Raw genomic sequence first — 25,385 nt, 5'->3', positions numbered from 1 at the left:
GAGATCTGTGCCTGTTTCTGCCTCCTGAGTGCTGGAATGAAATGTGTACAAAAGGGTGTTTTTCCCCCCTTTTATTTTCTTTCTTAAGGGCAGAGGAGGAGTAAGGAGAGAAGACTCAAATTGGTTCTTTCTCTATTTCCTAGAAATAGTAAATATAAAAACAACTGAACCAATTTAAATTAAATATAACAACATCTATAATCCATATTCAACAGGATAACAAATCTTATATTTATTTAGACAAAACAATAAAAGAGGGAGGGTTTGAGTATCTCTTATGGTTTCAAATAGCAAATCAATTTAAAATGTGAAGCTTTGCAATGATATCCTTACACACATGTCAGTATTTCACCTCTGATGAAAGACAATAATCTTCCTGATCATTTCCTGGAACACAATCATTCCAAAATAAATATATCATTTGATTTAAAAACAGAATGGTAACACTCACACAATTAGCAAGTGCGTTAAGTAGCTGGGAAACGGTCTTCTCGAATAAAATAAATAACCAAGAAAAAACAAAAAGGAACAAAATTCAAAAGGGAAAAATTAAAAATGGCGTTTTAAAAGACAAAATTTGATTTTCTCATATTAGTCATAGTAAATTCATACTATCTGCCTCAGAGGGTTTTCATAAGGGTTAAACAGTGTGGTGTACGTGTGTGTGTGTGGGGGGGGGGGCAGTGGTTAATGAAAATGGTGCCTGAGCACATACTGAATGCTGCATGGAAATATTCCAGATATAAACAATAAACAATACTGATGCTCACAAAAATTTATGTTACTAGATGACCCTGACCTCCCCACCTGGAAAGGCAAAGGGTCCTGAGAGAACTGTCACCTGACAGCCTTACTTCATTGAAGAAAGTACCCAACGTCTCTAAGATCTGGAGCAAGCAGTAGACATGAGAGAAGGATCAGTGCTCTGGATGTGTAAAGGAAGGATGACAACTAGCGCTAAAAAGGAGAGATAAGACTTGTTCTGCAGTTCCAGTGAGCTGGATCCAAATCCAGGGGAGGTTACAGAAGAACTGCTCAGAAGCACATGACAATGACAGCTGTCAGCGCAATGTCCCTTCGCTGTTCCGTACCGTTGTTCCGTCCTCGCATCCACTGGCCCCTGAACCACAGCAGCCTGGCTCTGCAGTACATTCATAACCACTGCAACCAGCAGCGAAGCGTCCAGCTTTGGACTCTCAGGCAAGGGTCCTCACCACTCTACCCCTATTTCCTCATTCAAAAAACAAGGGTCAAGATCATCTTGGTAAACGGTAAAATAATTACATTGAAAACTAGCCCCTAAAAATGCTGGATACACAGAAAACACTTCATTACATTTTATATAAAGATTATTTTAATTTTTCAGAAATACTTAGATGTCAACAAACTGTGTCTTGGGTCTTAGGGGCAGTGCGATACAAGTGTCTACCAAGTAAGTGGAGCTCAGGTGGAAGCTTGCCTCTTGGGTTGTCCTAGCTAAATAAGATCAACCGTGAAAAATTATAGTTAAAAGTGCCACAATGAGACCAGGTTCTCCATGTTCATTGGGGTGACAGGTTATAAGGTTAGATCATGAATAGGATCCCACTCATCCTCTGACCATCCCGAACGCCTCTCACTCAACTGTACTTTCCCAGGAACAACTGTGCCATAGCTCACATTAACTAGTACCTACTTAGCTGACTCCCAAACCTAGTCAGTTCAGCTCACCTCTGTGTGGATGCGAATAGAATCCTGGCTAGCCCTCTATTCATTCTTAAGCCTCTTCTTTAGACATTCTCAGGCCATTAATCATTTAGTTCACTTCTGACCCTGCCCTCAAATAGCCTATGTTCCCCATTAACTAGATGGAGGAAGCAGATGAGAAGCTAATTTACTACTGACATCTTCCTCCACACCTCTGCCCCCCAAACCACTGCAAGAGCAAACCAACAGCTGCATTGTCTTTGCCATTTGAAGAAGAAAACCAGGTTTCTAGTTCTGCTTTCCAAGGGCAAGTCTTTTCTTTTCTGATACCCACTTAGGATTGTAGTTTACATTGCCTTCCCTGCCTCATAGCAACTTCCTCTCTCTAATTTTCTACCAATTTCCCCCCACTCCTCCCCCCCCAAAAAATACAGGGGGAAAAGTCCAGCCTTTCACTAAGTTCAGACTACTTGCTTTCCTGCCAACTATCTCAAGTGGTCTCTTGAGGTAGGTAGGTTGTGTAATGGGTTGAACTAATCAATGTGACTCGCTGGAAGGCAATCTGACCCAGGTCCTTCTGGAGGGCATGCACTTTTAAGTATGCTTAAAAGTCCCAGCATCCAGCAGCCCTATGGTTTGGTAACCATTTGTGATTTCGTTCATTCACGATATATATTTTACACCCACAAGGAAAGAAAATATACTGCAGAAGTTTATTAGATATGACAAAATGGCCCTTTAACTAAGTGCTGTTAATTGCTTTAGGTCAGAGTTACTGAATTGGCAACATTAATATCTTAAAAATGTGTTTTTGGAAACAAATGTCCACGTGAGCTAAGAGGAATGGTTAAAGTTGCTATGGTGATGTAAATTACTCATACAAACGCTGAGTCTTAGCTTACTTAAGATTTACCACCTACAGAAAAGCAGCAGTTTAGGAAAATAAAGGCTTTCATACATTGTAGGAAAACGACCTGGCGAAAGGAAGCAGTAAGAGTGAATATCAGGCATTTAAAAAGCAGAAAGAGAGGGTTGGAGAGACAGCTCAAAGGTTAAGAGCACTGGTTGCTCTTCCAGAGGACCCGAGTTCAATTCCCAGCACTCACATGAAAGCTCACAACAGTCTGTAACTCCAGTTATTGTAGATCAGATCTGAGGCTCTATTCTGGTTTCCGTGGATGCCAGGCATGCACAAGGTGCACAAATATACACGCAGGCAAACACCCATATGCATGTAAATAATTTTTTTCAAAAGAGGATAGCTAACTAGCGAGGGTGGAACAAAAACAAAATAAATGAACAAAAACAAGGAAGAGGCAAGAGCCAATCCTTCAGAGCCCCGAGCCAGAATCGATGCATTTTGTACACTCATAAAAGTAAGAAACAAGCAAGACTAAAAGGGTAACGCTGAGCAAATGAACAGACAGCAGACAGGAGTGAGGATGCTGAGCACCACTGGGAGAGAAGCCCAAGAAGGATACAATAGCCTGGATCTTGCTGGCAGCAGAGATTGAAACCAGGAGTTAGATTCCAGGAGATAAAATCAGTAAGACCTGGTGAGTGATTAAAGATGGGGTGAAAGAAATGGAGAGAACTGCCAACGCATATTGATGCCCTGCATCTACACGCACACATATATGCAGGGAAATGCAGAGCATCACAGCTTGCAGAGTGCACACCAAACTGTCAGCAGATGTTACCTGTAGGAAGAGACAATGAAGTTTACATAGTAAATGGCAGATTTTTAACTATATACATGTATACATTACTTAAGTATTTTATAATCTATACACAGTTTCCAGTGGAAGTTCATGTGGAATTCAAAAGTGGAGGGGGGTTGGTTCAAGATAGGTCAGTGGGTAAATTTAGGCTCCTGCTGCCAAGTGGAACCAACACTGAAAGGAGAGAATCAGTTCACACAAACTGCTTTCTGACTTCATGTGCATGTGTGTGCATGTGCACAATGCATGTATACACACACACACACACACACACACACACACAAACTTAAAAAGGCATTTGCTGGAATATCATTGCAGGAGAAAGAACAAGCTACCAAACAACAAGACATGACAACTTGCTGACACCCCTGGTGACTTGAGTTTGACTCCCAGAATGCACGTGATGAAGGGAATGACCTCTGCATTGTCCTCTGACCATAGTGTGTGTGCAGCACACATGTACACACAGAGACAAACACACACATTTTAAAAGTGCAAACATGTAAGAATATGTAGTCTATTTTGGGATTACCAAGTAGTCTAGTCTCTGCAGCAGCAGGAGGGAGGTGAGTTCTGAGATGAGAGGACTGGAGTTCCTTTCGGGAACAGGCACACCACTACAGGTCACTACAGTCAGAAACTATACAGAACTACCTAAACTATAAGGACAGAAACAATATAGTTTTTGAGCATGAAAGTGAAAGAAATCAAGTTTATAATGTATTAAGATTATTCAGGAGCCAGTGTGAAGAGCAAGCCATAGGGTAGGTGAGACACAGGAAGGCAGGTGACAAGGGGAGCTGGAATAGAACACAAGACACACTGAGACACTTTAGAAGAAACTGACAGAACTTGGTGGTTACGCTGTATTTGACAGGAAGAAGTCAGATGTCACATGGCATCCAGTTTAGGAAAGGAGGCATTGATGGCATCAACCTGCAAGAACACATTAAATGTGGCGGTGAATCTTGTTTTGAAGTTATTAAAGTTCCTCTATAAGTAGGTCAAGCACCCCATAGGAAACTGGATATGCTGTAAGTTTAAGCTGAGGAACAATCAGGGAGTCAGCAAAATACACTATTACCCAGAAATGTTACACATACAGACACAACCTTACCCTTGATGTTATTTCACTGAAACTTGATGCAACTGTCAAGAGTTGACCAGTTCCATTTATTCTCATAGTTGTAAAAATTCCATATAATTCTTAAAATCTGTAGGCAATGACTTTAAAAACGAGTTTTTGTCATGGTCTTTCTTAAAGTATCATTTTTTAACCTTTTCTTATTGATCTGTTATTTATTTCATCTGTCTGTCTGCTTGCCTTGTCTATCTAGGATAGATGAAGTATTATAAAGTACAATATAAAAACTATCTGTCATTTATCTTAATCGCAAAAGAAAAGCACTCCATAACTACACCTTTACGGAAACCTAAGTGATGATTTACGTTGTGACTCTCCACTGATCTCCTGTACCCCATCGGCCTTCAAGTAACATTTCCACTGTTGCTAATGTAGCTCCAACCATAGAGATCCATCACTCCGTCAGAATCCAAGTCGGAGGTACCTTGGTCTATGTCCTAGCTTGATAGGGTGTAGGAAGTACCTGTTGGCAAGGAAACAGCTGCTTCCTTCCTGAGCAGGTGACAGATGGACAGAGCAGAAGAGCAGCCAAATGCTGCTCTGACTTCTCATTAGCAAGAATTTTAAGAATCAAGACATGACTGGATAGTAAAGTCTATCGATGATTGAGAGAATATCGTCTGTCTGGGTGTTCTCCCAACACTCAATAGGGTTTCCCAAACATCTATATTTCACAAATGTTAAGTTTGACATGGTAGCATGAGCCTTGCCTTTGCCTTCTACAGTGAGCTAAGACAACAAGGCACAGTCCCATTGAACTTTGAGGATTATACTCAAGAGAATGCACTTTCTGGTTAAAAATGTTTTCAAAAAGAAACTTTTCATTTTTGAAGTTATACTGATGTGACTTCACTATTAAAATTTTGTTAGAAAATGTCCTTCTTAAATGTTTACTTCTATATACTTAATTTTAATTTTTTAAAATATTTGCTGAAAAATGTTATTATTTCTCTTTTTGGCATTTCCCCTCCCATCTACTTTTGTGCCTAGGACATTAAATATCCAAGGACTCCTAGGTTTACTAGACAACCAATGGACTGATATGACTAACATTTTTCTTTAAAGCTGTAAGAAGGTAAGTTCTTCAATAGATGGAAAACAGTAATCACTAAAAACATTAAAAATTAGTGTGCCATGAACTATGGAATTTTAAAACATCAGTTTACTAAACTGAAATTCAACATTTATATTTTCATCAGAACTTAATAATCCCATAAATAAATAGAGCTCTCAATTATTTAAAAAATCAAGGGATAACATATGTATTTAGACATATTAGCAGCGTAAAATGTATGCTTCAACACACTTATTGATAAAAAGTCCGAAAATATTACTACACTGAATTCAAGGGCGTCTGCAGGAACCTGACATAGAAATTCTCTAGAATAACATTTCAGGAACTTCCAAAAAAAAGGGGAGGGGGAGAGTCAAATAGGAAACAGCCTCAACTTAATCGACAAGGTTCAGTGCTTGCTCTAACTTGATTCTGTCTCTCTCTCCACTGGGGGAGGGGGGTTCAAGACGGGTGAATTACTTAGACGAAAGTTCATCTACTGGAATAAAGGGGGAGGCTGCTTGGGCAGGCGACACAGGAGAGTCGGTGGTAGTGCTGACTTTCGCTGGTGAGTTACAGGAAGATCCGGCACTGCTGCTGTTTCCATCCAGGGTATCGGAGGCTATGCACACGCCGGGGTCTGACAGCTGTGCAACGTCAGAAGATAGCATGTTGGTGATGCCCTGGAAAAATCTCTTTGGCTGATAATCAGTTTCCATTTCACATTTTCTTTTCAATGGTCCAAGAACACTTGGTCTGATGCAGTTGATGGGACTCTGGCTTCGCCGGGTAGTAAACCGGGTGGTGGGGCTGGGAATAGGGCTTGGAGGCAATCCGTTGCTACTCACAAAACTTTGCAAAGACGGTGAAAAACACTGCTTCCCAATTCCCCGGGTCGGGGACGGTGCTGGAGACACCGGAATGAAATCGATGCGCTTTGGAGAGGCGGATTTCTCCACGTCGTTGTCACTCAGGCTGAAACTTTCCTCCCAGGAGTGGCTTATCTGCATTGCGGTCTGCACCTCGCGCTCGTGGACCGTCTCTCGGTTGATCAGGTCCATGCCCTCCTCCTGTTTGATCTGGTGCAAGCGGCTGCTGTGCATGCGGACCGGCGAGGCCGGGAGCAGCAGGCCGTGGCGGCTCGGGAACGTCGTGCTGTTCCGCCTGGCGCTGGGCGCTTCGGCCTGGAAAACCGGCGAGGAGTCGCTGAGGCCGTGGATCAGGGGGGCGCTGTTAGATCTCCGGAGGCCCCCACCGCCCGGGCCACCGCCCTCCGCCGGGCTCGCGCCCGTGCCCGCGGGCAGCTCCAGGTCCAGCTCCATCTTCTCCTGAGCCATGTCTCGGCAGGGAGGCGGGGGCGGTGCTCAGTCAGGGCCCTGAGATTCCCATTCCCCGCGGCCGAAGGCCGCCGCTGCCGCCGCCGCCTTCGAGAATCTGTCAGCAGGCTCGAGCCTCTGCGCATGCGTGCCCTGTCGCGCAGGCGCCCCGACACGCCCGTCCTCGCGGCGCCAGCTTAGCGCGTCACTGCTGCGGCGCGCCGGCGGGGGAAGGGCGAGCGGTGGTTGGTTGGCTTGTCAGTTCGTTCCTTCCGCAAATAGTCGCTGGGCGCGGGCTAGCGGGAAGGCAGGTTGTAAAGGCCTCGGTGATTAAAAGTCTGTTTGTGAAGCAAGTATGAGCTCAGAAAGACGAGGCCCTTGGCGATGCGGGGCTTTATGATGGAGCGTGGGCTAGTCTGGGAGGGCTTCCGGAGGGAAGGGAACACAGTCTTCCGAGATCTAAAGGAGGCAATTGCGGCGCTTTGTAAAAACCGTCCTGGAAGAGGGAAGCCCCTACTACCCAGCTAGGTGGCAGACGGAAACCAGAAGTGTTAGCCTGGTGGTGGACAAGAGCAAGTTCTGGTCTTTCTTGATAACCAGGAAAGCTCCCAGGCGTTCTCAAGGAACGGCAGAAGGGTACGGTAGCAGCCGAACTGTTCTTTGGCTGCGGTCTGGAGAGTAAGACATAGGGGTGATTAGAACCTACGAGGAGAAGGCCAGAGAGGACGGTAATTTACAAGAAGACAAAGTCGGGGGGAGGGGGGAATAAGCACATTTTAGGCTGGGAGGAAGAAGCTTTCTGACTTTCTAAATCGTCATATTTCTGCCACTAATGTTCACTCAGCATGGGGATTAAACGAACGGAAAAATTAAAAAGAATAACAGGTTTTGGCATATGTAATTAACAGAACTTTATATCTCATTAAAAGAGGGATTATATTTGTTCGTTTATTCAGTAAATCTCCTATCCCAGCATGCCTACTTACTATGTACCAGGTATGTGCTTAGGAAATGAGACTTGTGTGAGGACATTTGGTTTCTACTGGGTGGGAATGGAGGTGGTGACCAAATAGGGCACTTTTGGCGGGAAGCCTTTGGGGGTAAAAGTAGGATGGTGTGATAGGGCACTACCGATAGAAGAGGTTAAGGGGCAACTAGGTAAAGTTAAGTTGTAAAAAACAAGTCTTGTGGACTGCAGGGGGCTGAGTGTTCCAACCAGTGTTTAGAGCCAAGACATCCACTGGTCTGGGGAAAAGCAGGGGAGTGGGGGGGGGGGGACGGGACAGGGAAATGGTAAAAGTGTGATGGGGACTGTGTCCTGAGAGGGCAAAGGGCTGAGTATATCTTATTCTGTAATGAGCAGCCACTGGGGAGTGTTAGGCAGGGTTACAATAGACGTGTGTTTTATTTGTATATTATTGTTTGAGATGGAGTCGAGACTATGTTTTTGCTGAGGCTAACCTCAAACTCCTGAGCTCCAGGATGCATCTCAGCCCCCAAGGAAGCAGGACTCAGACAACATTACACTAAGCTTGGTGTATGCTTTAAAAACCAGTGGAAAATGAGCTGAAAAAAGGGCAAGAGGCACATAAAATTAGGAGGCAGAAAGCAGAGTGCGGGACTAGGGTTGTAGCGGAGGTGGTGGGGAGAAGTGGATGCACACGACATGATTTGAGGTTCAAACAGTAAGACTGGCCAGGAGATTAAATTGAGGTGTTCAAAGAAATAAGTAATTTAGATGATAATATCAAATAGATAGGGAAGGTACACGGGTGGAGTTAAGAGTTCAGTTTTGGTAAGGTTGGAGTGACCTTTAGATACAAATGTGGCCACTTTGAACGGGTAGTAATTAATTTTTTTCAGCTAAAAAAAAAAACAAAAACGGAGGATACAGGGATCAGTGACATTTAGCATTGCGCAGCTCTCCAAGCCTCCTGTCTTCCACTTCATTTCAAACAGGTTTTATTTGAAGTGTCTACTAAATATGGGTCCTGAAGATAAAGACAATGCTAAGTGTTCATGTCGATTACAGAACTAATTTGCACATTGCCATAATTCATTAAATCCTCACAACAGTCTCATGGGTAGGTATTATTGACCCCAGTTTTCAGGGAAAACCAGAGCTTAAGTAACACCCGTAGAGAACCTGGCCTCTGTGGGTACAGAGTCTTAGAATGCTTACTGATGCCTTTTTGTGCAATGGAGTTTCAGGACTCAGAGAAATCATTTGCATATTGGTGGCAGTGTAAAGGAAGTGGTGTGAGAGGGGATTTGAAGGACAGGATTTTAATGGGTGACGTTTTATATAGAAGGAGAAGATGACTACAGCATAGTGCACTTGACTAATGAAGTTAGTACCTGAAGAAGAATAATGGGGAAAGATGGTGTCAGAATGGAGATGCGAGTGCCTGCAGAAGTTTCTATATTTAACATGGGAAGTAGTAGGCTGCTGCTCAGATTTTGACAAGAATGATCTGCAGATGTTTCCAAGATGAAGTGATGGCAAATAACGGCAGATGGAACGAACCAATGATTTAAGTGTCTATTACTCCCAGTCATTTCAGCACTGCAAAGTCCCGTTTTCTCCTGATTGCAGTTTTATAAATTAAATACTGGTCTATAAGTTATATGTTGTAAATTAGTTACTGGTGTTGTTGAGTCTATAAGTTATATGTTGTAAATTAGTTACTGGTGTTGTTGAAAAGGGTCAGTTGTCAAAAAAAAAAAAAAAACTCAAAGGCCCAATTGCCAGTAATCTGGAAGAACAAAGGCCTGAACCAATATAAATCAAGGTCCTAATTTGAAAACCTTTATGCTGCTGCTTGATGGGTTTCACAGGGACTGTGGGAGAATTTGATGATTAATTCTTAAGATAGAAGGATGCTCTAAAAGCTGGGAATAGCAGAAGATGGATTTGGGGGACACCTTTATACTCAGAAGATGGAGAGACGAGTCTCAGATATGGACGTCTACAAGGAATGGTCCATTAACTTAAACAGCAGAGGGAGAAAAATGTTCATAAAATAGGAGGTGATGAAAGACTCTTAGACATAGGATGTATTTTAAAATATCTGTATTTGTAGAAGATTGCTAATTATTGTAATAAGCCAATCATTGTTTACCCATGTCTGATGTCTAGGTACTAATGGTAATTATTAAAGTACAGTGATTTTGATAATTCCACAAAGTAAACCACTTACACTGCACCAGTTAGAGGTCTCTTTTTGTTTTCCTTCCATGCCTTTCCCGAATAGTCCACTTTACCCAATTTTTAGTATAATCATTTTTTAAAATTTGACTTATTGCCTTCTTATTCAGAATCCTTAGATTTTTGTGTATTCTTTTGAAAAAGGCTAAGGTCATCCCAATGGCCATGGCTTTCTTGAAGAAGAGGCCATCTGCCCTCCTGCTGACCTCTTCTCTAAACTTCCAACTCCAGAGGCCTCCTTGCCCTGAAGTCCATCTAGACACTGCCCTAATCCTCATAGATGACTTCCTCTGGTGGTCATCCCCACTGCTCAGTTCCTTCCCACAATGAAGTGACACTGGTTGTTCCCTCTGACATTACCAAAAAAAAAAAAAAAAAAAAAAAGCGGTTTCTTATATTCTGCCTACATTTCCAAGCCTCTTATCCAGTTTTTATTTCCTCTGGGAGAATCACATGTCTCTCTGTCCCTACTTCCATCTCACTCTAATCTCTATTCCTACATCAATGCTTTCTTGCCTCTTCCCCACCTAAAAATTTAAGTTCCTTATGAGCAAAACCCTTTTTTCCCTGGGCCATATGCCCAGTATCAAGAGCATGGCCTGCCACAGACTATTCAGTGTTTCTGGAGCCATTGTGTGAATGAATTATAGTGAATGGCTGAAATAATATAAGTCTGTCCAAAAGGGAAGTGAAGACTGTTATTTGGAAAGCTAGCCTAACAGGCTTTTCTAGATTGATCCTAGGCACCTCTTCCTGCGAGAGTTCTTTCTAAAGCCAGGAATATTATTCTTGGTTATATTGCCCTCCGGCCCACACAGGTAAGTGACTTGAATGAACCATTATGTAACCCAATAAACTAGAGCCCTGTGGTTCCATCTCTTCAACCTTCTGCTAGCACATGCTTGACAGAACTAAAATGCTCAGAGCTGAAGATTCTAAATGGAGTTTAATATATTGAGTTACTGCTTCCTTTCAAAGCAATCAAGAACAAATTAGAGAAAATCAAAGTCATAAAATGCAATTCAAACTGTTGCAAATGAATTGTGTGAGAGGCAGAATCTAAAGGACCAAGCCCTAGTTGAACAGTCATTCTGGTTTCACTCTATAAATTAAATATTATATGTGTCCAGCTGAAATTCATGTTCACTTCTACCCCATAAAACTAGATGTCTCTTCAGGTATTGTGATTAATACTTGATTTTAAAAATTAATGTTTATTTTTTTTTTCATTTCTGTGACATTTTTCATTTTTCACTGGTAAGCCTTTGAGCATATGGCAAGGCAAATTTCTACCTCTCAGTCTATACCAAATAAATGGAAAATGTAAACACATGTATGTTTATGAGTATAATCTGAGATGAGTAGCAAATGACTCAACCTCTAACACTGGCTGGCATCATTAAAGGAAAAGAAAATTGTACTCTGAAAACACAGGAACTTAGGAATGTTCACTGGTACATCAATTTAGGAAAAAATGTCAGCATAAAAAAAGAATATATGCACTAATTTTGGATATACTGAGAACCCAAGAGAGATGAGTGCTGAGTTCTAATAAGAGAAGAATATTCCTGATTTACTATTTGTAATAATCCCAAGTCAAAATCCACCCAGATACCCTCAAAGGAACAAATACATAACTTAGACAATGGCATTTTTCACTCAAAAAAGATGTTTGGATCATAGCATAATCCAGGGTAGAAGATTTCAAACACAGTATGTACTCTATGGTCGTATTTTGTTTTATTTTAAAACAGGGTCTTTCTAGGTCTCTCTGTAGTCTTAGCTGGCCTGGAGGTCACTATGTAGACCATGCTAGCCCACAAATTCACAGAGATCTGACAGACTTCCCCTGCCTCCTAAAGTGGTGCAGGACAATTGTCTATATTCTGTCAATTATATTTTAAATAAACACTGATTGGCCAGTAGCCAGGCAGGAAGTATGGGCGGGACAGCCAGACAGGAAGTAGAGGTGGGTCAATGAGAACAGAATTCTGGGAAGGAAGAAGCCCATTCCTCCACAGTCCTGCCCAGACACAGAAGAAGGAAGATATGACCTGCCCACCAAAAAAGGTACCGAGCCATGTGGCTAACATAGATAAGAATAATGGGTTAATATGTGTTATAAGAATTAATAAGCCTGAGCTAATGGGCCAATCAGTTTATAACTTATGTAGACCTTTGTGTGATTTTCCTTGGGCCAAACGGCTGTGGGACCTGGTAGGAGGACAGAAACCCAAACAAGTAGGCCTTCATGTTACACCAAAGTGCCAGGATTAAAGACCTATATTCTCTCCCGCCTGCCAATACCTGAATAACCATTCGGAGACTTAATTGTAAATTGTTTGGTCTATTACCTCAAGCTTATTAACTAGCTCTTATAACTTAAATTAATCCATTTCTATTATTCTATATTTTACCACGAGGCTTGTGGCTTGTTACCTCACATCTTGCTTCCCTGGCAGCTGCTGGCATCACTCTGCCTCCACCTTCTTTCCCTCTGTCTTTCTGCTTGGATTTCCCTCCTGGCTCTATTCTGCCTGGCTATTGACCAAATAAGATTCTTTATTAACCAATGGTAATAAAACATATTCACAACATACAGAAGCTTATCCCATATCAGCCTATGTCACTATGCCCACTCTATTCCTTTGGTGTTCAAAATAACTCAAACTAGTTTAAATAGTGGCTGTACTGACCAGGTGGAACACAGAAGATGCCCCACACTGATTTGCATACTAGAGACAAGGTGTGCATATGTGTAGTAAATATGTATCAAATACAAACACTTGAAATGTATGTGGTTCACTATGTATAGCATTGGATCTCAAAATGTCCACAAGGACCTGGAATGTAAATAGAGGAGGAAAGAAGAGGAGTAGGAACACACTTCACCGGGAAGGAAGATCTTTTGTGCAAACATCAACCTCAGTTCTAACTCTAAACTGGAATGTTAAGTTTCCATCCAGTGACACTGTGGGTGAAAGATCAGCTTTCAGTCCTTGAGAGTAGGCAGAAAGCAAACAGGAACACCCTGAAGCTACATTTGCCTGAGGCCTCAAGCACCCAGACTCCAGTGGCCTCACAAAGCACTGAAAATTTCCTGGGACCATTTTAACACCACCAACAGAGCTCCGAGTGGGCCTTGGCCCTGCTACCACAGTGCTTCAAAGCTGGCTACTTCTGAGACAGCAGAAAGGAAAGAAGCCCAGCTCACTATCTTTACTATCTATCTCTGTGGCAAGCTTCGTGTACTGTGTTCAACCCAAGTTGGATTTGTTGTCTTGGTGGCACCCCCATAATACAATTCAAGATGGAGCAATTTAATTAATATCTAAAGAGCTCATTGGGGACTGTTGAAGCACAGGCGGGCAATGGATATAGGTATAGTGTCACAAGTCTAGCTACCAAAAACTTGCAATTAAATAGAATTATTAATCTCACAAATTTACCAGGCGTTCCAACTCTACATTATTGAGAGGTCTATGGTGTATACCTTCAAGAGACTTATCTACTCAACTATAAAGGGAGACGAGACAGTAAGAAATTTACCAAGGTGATGAAGATCTTTAGACCCTTCTCAGCTTTCATTTTAAATAAAACTTTTAATAAGCTTTTAGAAGCTATCATACCATTGCACGGAGCCATTATTTATGTAGAAAAAGTTGAAAGTTAGAAAGGGGAGTGGCTTACGCTCAGTTCATGCCTTCAGCCAGCTTCATGTAAACAAACGCAGATGCTAGTTACTTTCTAATTTTTTCTCAAGGCAGAATATCAGTAAAGAAATTAAGTTATAAGTTTAAATATCTTCCTAATCCATACTCTTTGTTCCTTTATATCTTTTAGATAAAATAGAAAATAGGGTTGGAATATCTTGTTCTCACATATTTCAACATTATAAGCATCCATCTTTGGCATAACCTTCTCTCTTCCTGTACTACCTTTCCCTTGTAAGATTCAGCGCATTTGTAAAGAAGGGGGAAGACACATGATCACTTTCAAACCATGTATAAAGTAAAGAGAACTGATAGATTTTATATAATAAAGTTAATAAAATGAAAATGTTCAAAAGTCTGAGAATCTGTTTGCATGTATATAGTTGGCTCTTCCAGATCATGCGTGTTCTGTGAGGTGGGGAAGCCTCTGAATGAGGAGTCTAACGAAGGAGGTTTTGTGCCACGAGCGATTATACTCTTGAAGGAGCTGTGAACACATCAATCTCTTGCTCCATGAACAGGATTCTTCTACATGTACTCCCACTATGATACACTGCCTCCAAATATAAGGCCAAAGGACTGTGGACTGGAGCCTTCAAAACTATCAACCCCAGTGAACTTTTCCTCTTTTTAAGTGGATTGCCTCAGGTCTTTTGTTAGAGTAGCGAAAAGCTGATTAACATGTGTGTATTTAGAAATTTTCTATACGATCTCTATAAATTAGCCCTCAGCAGGACTATAATCAAAAAAGAGACCAAACCTGAAATCAGATTATTATACTTTCAGCACTGTGGCCTTGCATTAACCATGAAACTTCTCTAGGCTTTACTTTCCTTATCTGTGAAATGGAGACAGACTTTGTTGTAAGAGTCAAATAATAGGGTGTCATCAGTAGGTGTGCAGACAGCAAAGGCCCCACACAAACAGGTTTCCTTTGTTAACATGCTTTGTGCTTTGATCACAGGCTGATCCCGCTCTAGACTTGGGTTTCCTCTGTTTTCTCACTCCCAGGCTGATCCATGGAAGGAGAGTCTCACCTCATCTTCTTCCTTCAGAGTGTAGCAATTTTAAAGGCAGGGCTCTTCTGTGACTTGGTAGGTATGAATCAAAGGGCTCCTTTAACAACTAGGCAGAGGGTTCTGAAACAAAGCATGGGTCAAAGCATGTTTTTATGGTTCCTGCTCTGAGTCCGTGTGTCAGAGGAAAGATGGGTGGCACAGTGCTGAGGCTGTCCATCACTCGGAATGTGGCTGGATCATGGATACTGTTCTCCACAGCCAACCATTTGCTAATCCCTGCAGCAATGCACCCTTCCCTGGTTGCGCTGAACGTTCAATGGGACTAATCCTAGAGGCTTATTCTTATTTATTCATTCAAAACCCTGCTTTGAATTACTACAGACAGGTCACTGTCCTCCTCAGCACACAGAATGTTGCACAGGGGTACACACATTTCACTTTGCCTGACAAACAAGTTGAACTCAGTCTTTATTGTCAATAGCCAATGTTACATGAGGCATGTCTTTGCCTTTAAGTAGCTGAAACCAATAGATTCTAAGGAAAAGGAAAATGTTCTAAAGGACCCTGAAGCTAACACCCTAAAGCTTCCTAAGCAACAAGTTTTAGGAATTCTTTTGGCTGAGAGTATGACACAGCCATGAGTTTCCTAGCTTCCAAGACACTTGAAGATAGTAAGGTTTTATTACAGAGAAAGAGGAGAGCTTTGTGGTTTGTGGTCACCTTTGTACACAGCTATATTCTGAGCTAAACAGAACACCAAATGCAATATAAAACAGGAAGGGCTAGACGCTCTGAAGCCTATCCCATGCAAACTGTTAAACTGAATGCAGCTGAAATTTAGTAGGTATGGCTTTTAAACCCATAGCTCAGTTTGTAGGCAGGAAATGGAGTTTTATTACCCACAGAATTCAGTCACCTAAATTTCCTATGTATAAGGAAGCAGTGAGGATTTTTCTTCTTCACTCCTTTCAATTCATTCTCTAAATTACATTTTATTTTGTGTTCAGGTGCATGTGCAGCACGCAGAAGTGGAGGTCAGAGCCACCTTGCAGGGGGTGTGTCTCTCCTTCCACCCTGTGGGTTATCGACGTCAAGCTTAGGCCTTCAGCGTTGGCGGTGGGCACCTTTCTCCTCAGAGTCATCTTACTGGCCCCACACTCTTCTAGTGAAAATGTCTGTCTCCAAAATGAAGCTGCTTTTCACCACACAGTGCCCCTGTCCCTGTGAATGTAGAAAGGCAGCTTACACCTAGAGAGGCCATCTGTCCCAGGTATCTTTTAAATATTTTGGGAACATTCCTCAACCCCTTGCTAATAATTGCCAGGATCATTATCTTCTTGTACAGACATGGGAAATAAGACTCAGAGAGGTTCACTAAGTTATCTTAGCTGAGTAAATAGCTAAGCATTGAACACTCAGGCAGGGTATTAATCATCATTTGCTACTGACCTCATAAATACCAAGATTCTTCAATTGTGCTATTTTCCTGTGTCTCAAATTTTTTAAAAAAATATTATCAGGCTTGATGTGTTCAATTGTAGGCCAAAGATGGATACCACAATGTTTCAGAGGAACCCTGGGTGACTGTCCAGGCAGCCAGCTATTTCTGTAATTTCTATAGTTTTGAAAGTTTTGCACTCTTCATTCTTGTTTACTTAGGTAATATTATATCCTTCTCAGATCTCTGATAAAGCTGAAGACAAAATATTCCTTTATACATGTGTGAATATATGTCACTGTGATTGGTTTAATAAAGAAGCTGACTGTCCAACAGCAGCACAGGACAAAGTTAGGTGGGAGAACCAGATTAAGGGCACTGGAAAGAAGAAGAGCAGAGTCAGAGGGTCACCGGCCAGACACAGGAAGCAGGAGGTCCAAAATAAAAGAGAGGTAATTCTATGTTATATCATGCAGAATGTAGATTAGTAGAAATGGTTTAATTTAAGTTGTAAGGGCTAGCTAGTAATAAGCCCGAGCTATCTATCAGTCAAGCATTTATAATTAATAAGTTTCCATGTGGTTATTTGGTAGTTACTGTTGAGACACAGGGAAACTCCACCTACAAAAGGTGCCCCAAAATCCAGCAGCGTAGATTCACATACAACCTTAAAAATAAGGGGAGGCAGGTTCCAAACACATGAAAATGGAGTCAAATGCAGCTTCTTGGTAACCACCTTTACCTGGGTAAGCTTGATACCACAAACAGAGGTGCGGCTCCTTTAAAAGGCAGCTTCCTTGGCTTGGTGCTAGCTGCTAGTCAGTAGAGCTCTTTTAAGAGGCCCTGCTAATAAACATTTAAATGGGGTTTATGAGCAACAGGCAGCATGCTACTTGGTGGCACCATGGACCCAACAACTTCCCAGAGCTGGGGCAGTAAATGTGGCCCTTGCCAATACCTCCACCATGAAGCTAAGCTCTCAGGGAACCAAGCGGGTAAGGAGTCAGACACCAATGCCATGCACTAAGCTGCACCATGCCAGTGACTAATACAGCAGGTGAAGATTCATCTCATGCAATCCAAACAAACAAACAATACAGATACTCAGCAAAGGCAGATCCAGATAGGAAAAAAACCCTCTAAATGGGTTACAGTCTGATTAAAAATACACAAAGGCTTAGGAGAGAAAAGAAAAAGGGTATAGACAGTCATAAAAATAGTCTTAAAATAATAGTAAAGTCCTTAAAGGGGAGTAAAGTAATATAAAAGAAAAATTTATGTAAATATGCACAGAGACTCTGAATTCTGTATGTTATTGTGCTGTCTTTGACTTTTTTTTTTGGCTGCTAAGAGACACTGGATTATGAAAGCTTCTAGATTAACTCAACCTATACATTTTAAAAATACCTTGATTTCAAACTGAAAGTAAAAAGGTGTGTTGCTTTGGGGGATAGGTTATGCTTTTATTTCCAGAGGAAACGAGATGCTGTGGATTCATTCAGGTTAAAGATGATCAGGTTGATCAATGAAGACCCCCTGAGAATCCTGACTACAGATATATAGAAATAAACCTTAAAAACTAAAAAACACATACTGTATATTTTACCTGCTCAAACAGAAAGCAAAAAAATCACCTTTATCTGACTTGTGCATTCTACATACCCCATACTTGTAATGGATGTTACCTTTAAAGGTTTATGTATTTTCAGAACAAGGGAATCAAACATCAATGAAAACAGAGGGCCCAGGTGATGCAGCCTCTCAGAATGTCTTTGTTATAGTCCCCTCAGAATTCTGAATACAAAACAGATTTGAGGCTGCTGACTGAGATGATCCAGCCCCCAAAATACTCCAGCCAAGACCTAACAATTATCCTGATTTTAGCAAAGTTTCCCTAAAGATACCAACCCCCCACACACAACACAACAGGAAGTAGTCTAGAGAACAATGCTCACATTTCCAAAACATGGATTATGGGTGGTTGTTATCATTTAATGGGGGTTGGTTACAAGTTGTTATTGATCATAGTCAGGAAAAAAATCTAAACAAAGGAGTTAAAGTCAAAGATCTCTTTCTAAAGGAAAAAAGGAGAACATGATATTCAAATTATAGGAGAAAAAGGATAGATTATGGAATCTACTTTAAAAACGGCTATTAATATTAAAATATTTTACATTGGTATGGTTTTTTGGCTTATTGATACAAGTTTAAAGTTAATTTTGTTATACTGTATCTATTTTTCTACTCTTGTTTAGGGTATCATACTTATGCATTTCATTTAAAAGTGTAATGTATAATTAAGAAATACAGATTAATACTTAATCATCTATAATAGTCAAACTTATAGTCATGTTAGGTATATTTTCAAGTTCATAAATAGATATATTTAGATAGATAGATGATATCCACAGGACAAGGTTAGGTGGGAAAACCAGATTAAGGACACTGGAAAGACAGGCAGAGTCAGATGGTCACTAGTCAGACACGAAGAGGAAACAGGAAGTTTAAGATGAAAGAGAGGTAACACCATATGGCAGAATGTATCTTAATAGAAATTTGTTAATTTAAGTTGTAAGAGCTAGTTAGTAATAAGTGTGAGCTACTGGATGAGCATTTATAATTAATATTAAGTCTCTGTGGATTTATTTTGGAGCCAGAGGTCCTGACAAAAACTCTAACTACAAGATAGTTATAGTCTTCCTTGTTACCAAGTTCAGAAAAGAAACACAAAAGAGGTAAAATGTAATTGGAGAGGCTTTATGTGGATATTCTTGCCTCATATTGGGCACCACTTGTAAATGGAGAATATTCTTTCTTTACCTGGCCACTCAGACCTGAATAATCCACATAGAAACTATATTAGTTACAACACTGTTTAGCTGATGGCTCAGGCATATTTCTAACTAGCTCTTATATCTTAAATTGACCCATTTCTATTATTTAATATTTTACCACAAGACTCGTGGTTTGTTACCTCTTGCTTCTTGGGTGGCTATATGGCATCTACCCAACTCTGCCTTCTCCCTGTGTTCAGATTAGTTTTCCCACCTACCTATATGCTGCCTTGCCACAGGCCAAAACAACTTCATTAACCAATGGTAATAAAACATATTCATAACATACAGAGGGGAATGCCATATCAGTAAAGTGTATAAGGTTGAGAGACATTAAGTTATTTAAGAAGATGCTTTAAGATGCAAAATGGTATTTTTTAGAATGATAATACAAGCTATGATAAAAAGTAGTTAAGGTATAAAACTTTGGACTCAAGAAGATAAGACAGATAATACAGTATTTTCTCTGAATTTGTCAAATACAAATGGACTGGACATTGTGAATGTAATTCTTACCTGATTATTGTTCTTATTGTACTTAGTTTTACTACATTAGAGTTAAAACCTTTCCCTTTTATTCAGACAAAACGGGGGAAATGTAGATATTTGTATGCGGTGAAGAGGTATTGCTCTGAGGTATTACTATGATTGGTGTAATAAAAAGCTGAATGACCAATAGCTAGGCAGTAGGTGTGAGTGGGACTTCCAGACAGAGACAGAGGAAGTAGGAGATGACTCAAGCTCATGAGATGCCATGGACCCACAGAATGAGTCAGACATATAGAATGGGAGAGAGGTAAAAGCCACGTGATAGAATATAGACCAATATAAATATGGATTAAGTTATAAGAGTTAGTGGGACAAGTGTAAGCTAAGGCCAAGCTTTCTAATTAATAAGTGTCAAAGTCATTATTTGCGAACTGGTGACCCAAAGAAAAATCTGACAATATCCAACCACCCTCCTTGTCAGAAAAAGATAGGGAGTTCATCTAATTGTATGAGTCAAGAGATATTATCGAGGTCACAAAATTAAGGAATTACTATTCCCTATTCATCCCAAAGCAGTCATAAAGACTCCTGCAAAGGGATAGAAACTAGAAGTCCCCTACCCAAATGCTTGTCAGCAAGTAAGTTAGCGTTGAAAGGGGGCAAATGATTTCTTTAAAGTCAAAAGGGCATCCATTGCAGAGTGAGGATGTTTTCTATCCTCGGGATTGCTCCCTGTTGTTCCCTCAATTCTTTTCTCACTTCAAGCACGCACTCCTTCAGTGTTTGCTAAGGTCAGTATGCTGACAGCGCTCAAATCTGTATCTTTAGAGCAGGCTGCCCTATCTCTAAGCCACGTCACATCTCCCAGACATTCCTATTGTGTGCTCCACAGTGTTTTCAAGCTTATCTTGACAATGAATGGACTCGAATCTTCCTACCCCAAAACTACTTTTCCTCCTGAAATCAATTGTGTAAGAGTTTCTCCAGACAACTAAGAGAAAACCTACCCCTTGCTTCTCCTTCATTCTCAGCTCGACTCCCACAGGTCAGATCTCGGCAAGGTCCGAGAAAACTGCCTATCTGCACACGTTGTCACTGAGGACGGAGGCTGGCTACCATGAGGGTAGGGACTTCGCCAACATCACAGCAGTCCTGGACACCAGATGTAATAGTGAGACTTTTTTTTTTTTTCTAAAATAGTGAGCAAAAGGAAAGGTCCCTGTGAGTTCATTCAGAAGTAAGGAAGGCTTTTGATCACTTTTCATGGAGAGGCAAAAATAAAGAGGTTTCTTTGTACACCCCACGAGTGCTGCTTGTCACATGCAAAGGACAGAGGTCTCTTGTCAAATGTGGCAGAAATGCTGAAGGAATAGGGCTGTCTTTTTGCTTTGGGTAGGGGCTGACTGGGGGGCACCTGATGTCTGTAAGGAAAGACTTCACTTGATACCAGAGAGGATGCCACAGGGTAGGGGTAGGGGTGGAGATTTGATGGAACAGTGAAATGGGTTACATTTGGGGATTTTTCCAAATCCAAATTGAGAACCCTCTCCCCTTTTAATTCCATCAGGGTGCCAGGTAGGCTCCTGTTCCCATTTTCTTGTGGAACCATAGGGAAATAAGCAACACAGAATCACGTGGCGTGCGACAAGAGCCAGGGTTTCCTTCAGCTTGTTCTTGCCTGAGAGGTGACTGTGGTAGCAGAGATATGGATGAGACAAAGTTGAGGTCACCGGATCAAAGTGACCTAAAATAGATGGAGATGAAATTGAGGGCACAAGTAACCGGTTATAAATATTTATTCGAAGCCTATTAAGTAGCCTTTGGTTTTACATTCTCCAAATCTGGAAGGATTTATTTCTCCTCTCTTTCTTGAACTGTAACTCACAATGCTATCAGAGTGCTGATTCTGTTTCATCCATTTCCTCACTGACAGCATAAATATGTCTCCCTTTCTTTGGCAAAAGTGAAGGGAGAATGCAATTAGTGCCACTCCTCCTACAGCATCTTCTAGACCTGGTCACAAGCTGGAAAGTGGGCACAGCAGATGTGGCAGTAAAAGCTGCCCCGACTCTTCATACTTAAATTGCTTTTAGAAAATGTAAAATCTAGAGGCTCAATTAATCTTAATGATGCATCAAAGAACAGAAGATTTCCCTAGGCTAAAAATCTCCACACATGAAGAATTCAGAAAAACAAACACCCTGAGGATGGCAAAGAAAAGGACTAGTTTCCCGCAGAGGTCATCGGCATCTTTTTTTTGTGAATCTGTGATCTTTCTGCCTTCCCCATGATAGGATTACAGGTGTGCACCTCCACACCTGTAATCTTATTTTAAGTGTAAAGAAACATCTCAATTCAAAACCATAAAGGGCAAATGCCTCACAATTTGCAGACATATATTTTAACAAGTATCCAAAATAACAAATTCTATTATTTTTATTTTACAAAATTTTACATTTTGACATGCATGTGTGTGCATGCATGCAGGTCCACGTGCATGTGCATGCATGAGTGGAAGCCAGAGGAAGGACACTGGGTGTCCTGCACGAGCACTCTCTCACCCCACAAAGGCAGTCTCTCACTGAATGTGGAGCTGTCCCCCTCCTGACTCCCAGTTACTTGGCCAGCCAGTAGCCCCAGGGGTCCAGATCCTCCAATCTCTTCCTGCCCCCTCCAACCCTTACTCCCATTGGTGTGGTTACTGATGTATGTAGTGATGTCAGGGTGCTGGGGAACTGAGCTTGGGCAGCAAAAGCTCTTACCCATGGAGCCATTTCCCCAACTCCTTCTTACCAAAATTTAATGTATTCAGGAGTACATATCAGGTTATTTTCTATTTCTTTTTTAAGTTAATTTTACTGACAAATTTATAAACAGAAAACAAAGTCTTCCTAAGAACACAGTTTGCTGGGGTTTGTCAAGCATGTGGTCGTGTAACTATGGCCGTAAACAGTTACTGAATTTTAGCTAAGTGTTCCAGGCCCCTTTTAATATGATCATACAGATTTCTCTATTTTAGTCAACTTAACATGCAGAAAGCCTTCTCTGCTATCAAGCCAAGCTTCCACTCTTGGGATGGAATCCACCTTGTCAGGATATTTATTTAGAGTCTGTTCGATGGCATATTGTTGAATGGCTTTCCATCAATACTCAGAAAAAAAGATTGATCCTCAGTGCACATGTCCACACACACCCTCCTTGTCAATTTCTAGTATTAGGATCATTTTGCCACATTAACAACCCGTTAGTATGGTCAGAAAAAGGTGAAATGAAATTACATGCCTGGCGCTATAAATCTGGCTAAGAACCCATGATTAGGGACTCATAGGCCCAAGAAGGAAACTACTAATTTTTTTTCTAAGTAGACATAGTATTAAACTACCCTATTGATTCAGATCTTTGACCCATAAATTAGTACAGCTCCAGTGCTCATCAAGGAAGGGTGTGTGTGGGGTGTGTGTGTGTGTGTGTGTGTAGACACTAGTTAACTCAGAAGTTCACAACTGGTCAAAGGGCAGAGAGAATAAGTGTCTGTGGAGTGCTTGGTCACAAGTGGGGCATCTATATCACACATCTATCTCCCAAGGTTCAGGGATCATTGAGGCTGGGCAGAATGAATGAATATCAGAGACAGAGGTGGCGGGGATGGGGGCTGGAGTCAAACAGTGTCTTCTGGCGATGATAGGACCACTGCACCCAAGCACTCACACCAGCTGTGGCTGCCTGCACAGGACGTGTACAAGACCCATTAACATTCCCACGTGGAACAGGGAGTGGCTCAGAGTCTCTGTCCCTCACTGAGGAACTATTGACAATGATGGCTTCTGAGAAAGGAGGAGCTGGGTTTTTTTCAAGGGCGTGGTCCTGGTAAATCACCTTAGCTCTGGTGGATAGCTCCACACCTGTGAGTTTACAAGTAGCACAAATTGGACTAAGTGTGCCATTTAAGAAGGGGGGATGCATGCCAGGCAGTGGTGGCGCACGCCTTTAATCCCAGCACTCAGGAGGCAGAGGCAGGTGGATCTCTGTGAGTTCGAGGCCAGCCTGGTCTACAAGAGCTAGTTCCTAGCCGGGCGGTGGTGGCGCACGCCTTTAATCCCAGCACTTGGGAGGCAGAGGCAGGCGGATCTCTGTGAGTTCGAGACCAGCCTGGTCTACAAGAGCTAGTTCCAGGACAGGCTCCAAAACCACAGAGAAACCCTGTCTCGAAAAACAAAAAAAAAAAACAAAAAAACAAAACAAAACAAAAAAAAAACAAAAACAAAAAAAAAAGAGCTAGTTCCAGGATAGGAACCAAAAAGCTATGGAGATACCCTGTCTCGAAAATCCAAAAAAAAAAAAGAAAGAAAAAAGATAAAAAAGAAAGGGGGGATGCAGAGTTGGGAGTGAGAATGGACCAGGAAGGAGATAGAGGCTAGAGTGGAAGGTGAATATGATCAAGACATAGTGTATGAGTGTATGTATGCATGAAAGTCTCAAAATTATTTATAAAAACATTATATTTGAAAGGGTGAAATAGTCATATGACCATTCACTGATTTTTGTGGGAAGGCTCTAAGAGTTTATTCCCCGTGTCTCAAAGCCCTCTTCTATAAGCAGTGACACTGCCCTCCTTAATATCAGTATGGGGCATTTATTAAACCATTTGGGTCTTTCCTTTTGAGTTCAAAGGTTATCTATTGATAACTGTTTCATTTCCTTCATGGCCACTGATTAGTCGCCTCTCTCTTTTAGAAGTCACTTTGATAAAGTAATGGTTCTAGACACACTGACCACTAGGTATCCCCACAGTGGTTTACAAGGTAGCTCACAGTATCTTTGGTGACTTCTTCCTGAAGTCCAAAAACCTGGGCCTTGAGCATACTGGGCATACTCACTGAGCTACATCCCTAGCCTAGTTCTCCTTTGATTAAAAATTAATTGTGTAGACAGTGTACAAAGTAATGGGTTTTGTCATGGCTTCTTCATAGGTATGGGTACGTTTGTTCTTGGTTGTCTCTCACCCCTCCCTCCACTCATCCCCTGGTTCATTCTGGCTCATTCTTTCCTTTTTCCACTTAGTCCTTTTCCTGCACTTTTAGCCTCCTTTTAAAAAAATTTTCTACTCTTGTTTATTTTTACTCTTTCTAATATAAACGAGACTTTTGGTATTTTTAAATGAGATAATCTGCCAACTTTTGCTTATAATATTCAGGATTTTGCTGTTGTTGATAGCTTTGAAGCATATTGCACACTTGTTATCTAGCCCGTTACCAAGTAACTCGGTTTAGGGAAGGATACACTCACAAATGCTTAAGTTACTGGCTCTAGCTCAACATGTTTAGTTGGTTACAGGACAATGGAGACTGCAAAAACATTAATGATGCAGTCTGTAGTTCGTGTCAGATGGTTCTCCCATCTTACAGTACAAGTTCCATCAGATTTAACATCCCAAACAGGAGCTGGCCATGAGAAAGCCATATGCACTCCTCTGGACCACCACACAATCACAGTGTATTCATAAGCTTTTCCCAACTTAACGAAGTGCGCTGGAGATTGTCCACTATGCTTGCAGTCCACTGGTTGTTTTGACTAACCCTCACCACCTAAGACTCCATCAACACTCTTTGACTATAGTATCAGCATTGAAGCCAATCTTGCTGCAGGACCTCTGGTACCCCTGCATGGTGACTTTGGCTGTGAGATATTTGTTAATTATACAAAAATTTAAAAACACACAGGAGGTAACACATGAAAATTACCAATAATCTCACCACTCAGAAA

At 41.4% G+C, this 25,385-nt stretch overlaps 2 protein-coding genes and 1 pseudogene across 4 annotated transcripts in view; all 3 read right to left on the bottom strand.

Moving 5' to 3' along the window:
- Pip5k1b (phosphatidylinositol-4-phosphate 5-kinase type 1 beta) overlaps positions 1–25,385 on the bottom strand; it is a 265,393-nt gene that overhangs the window by 181,769 nt on the left and 58,239 nt on the right. The gene's annotated exons all lie outside the window — the stretch shown is intronic.
- Pabir1 (PP2A Aalpha (PPP2R1A) and B55A (PPP2R2A) interacting phosphatase regulator 1) lies at positions 219–7,035 on the bottom strand. Its single transcript, XM_057777563.1, has 2 exons — positions 3,168–7,035; positions 219–2,602 (listed from the first exon to the last, which is right to left on the bottom strand). Exon 1 carries the CDS (start codon positions 6,940–6,942, stop codon positions 6,082–6,084), a length of 861 nt encoding a protein of 286 aa, XP_057633546.1. The 5' UTR covers positions 6,943–7,035; the 3' UTR covers positions 219–2,602; positions 3,168–6,081.
- Positions 24,951–25,287, bottom strand: LOC130879258 (dynein light chain Tctex-type 3-like; annotated as a pseudogene).

This window comes from Chionomys nivalis, chromosome 8 (genome assembly GCF_950005125.1).
Source record: "Chionomys nivalis chromosome 8, mChiNiv1.1, whole genome shotgun sequence".
Taxonomy (NCBI): Eukaryota; Metazoa; Chordata; class Mammalia; order Rodentia; family Cricetidae; genus Chionomys; species Chionomys nivalis.
The sequence above is the reverse complement of the archived record's forward strand: the minus strand, read 5'-3'. Positions and strand labels throughout refer to the sequence as shown.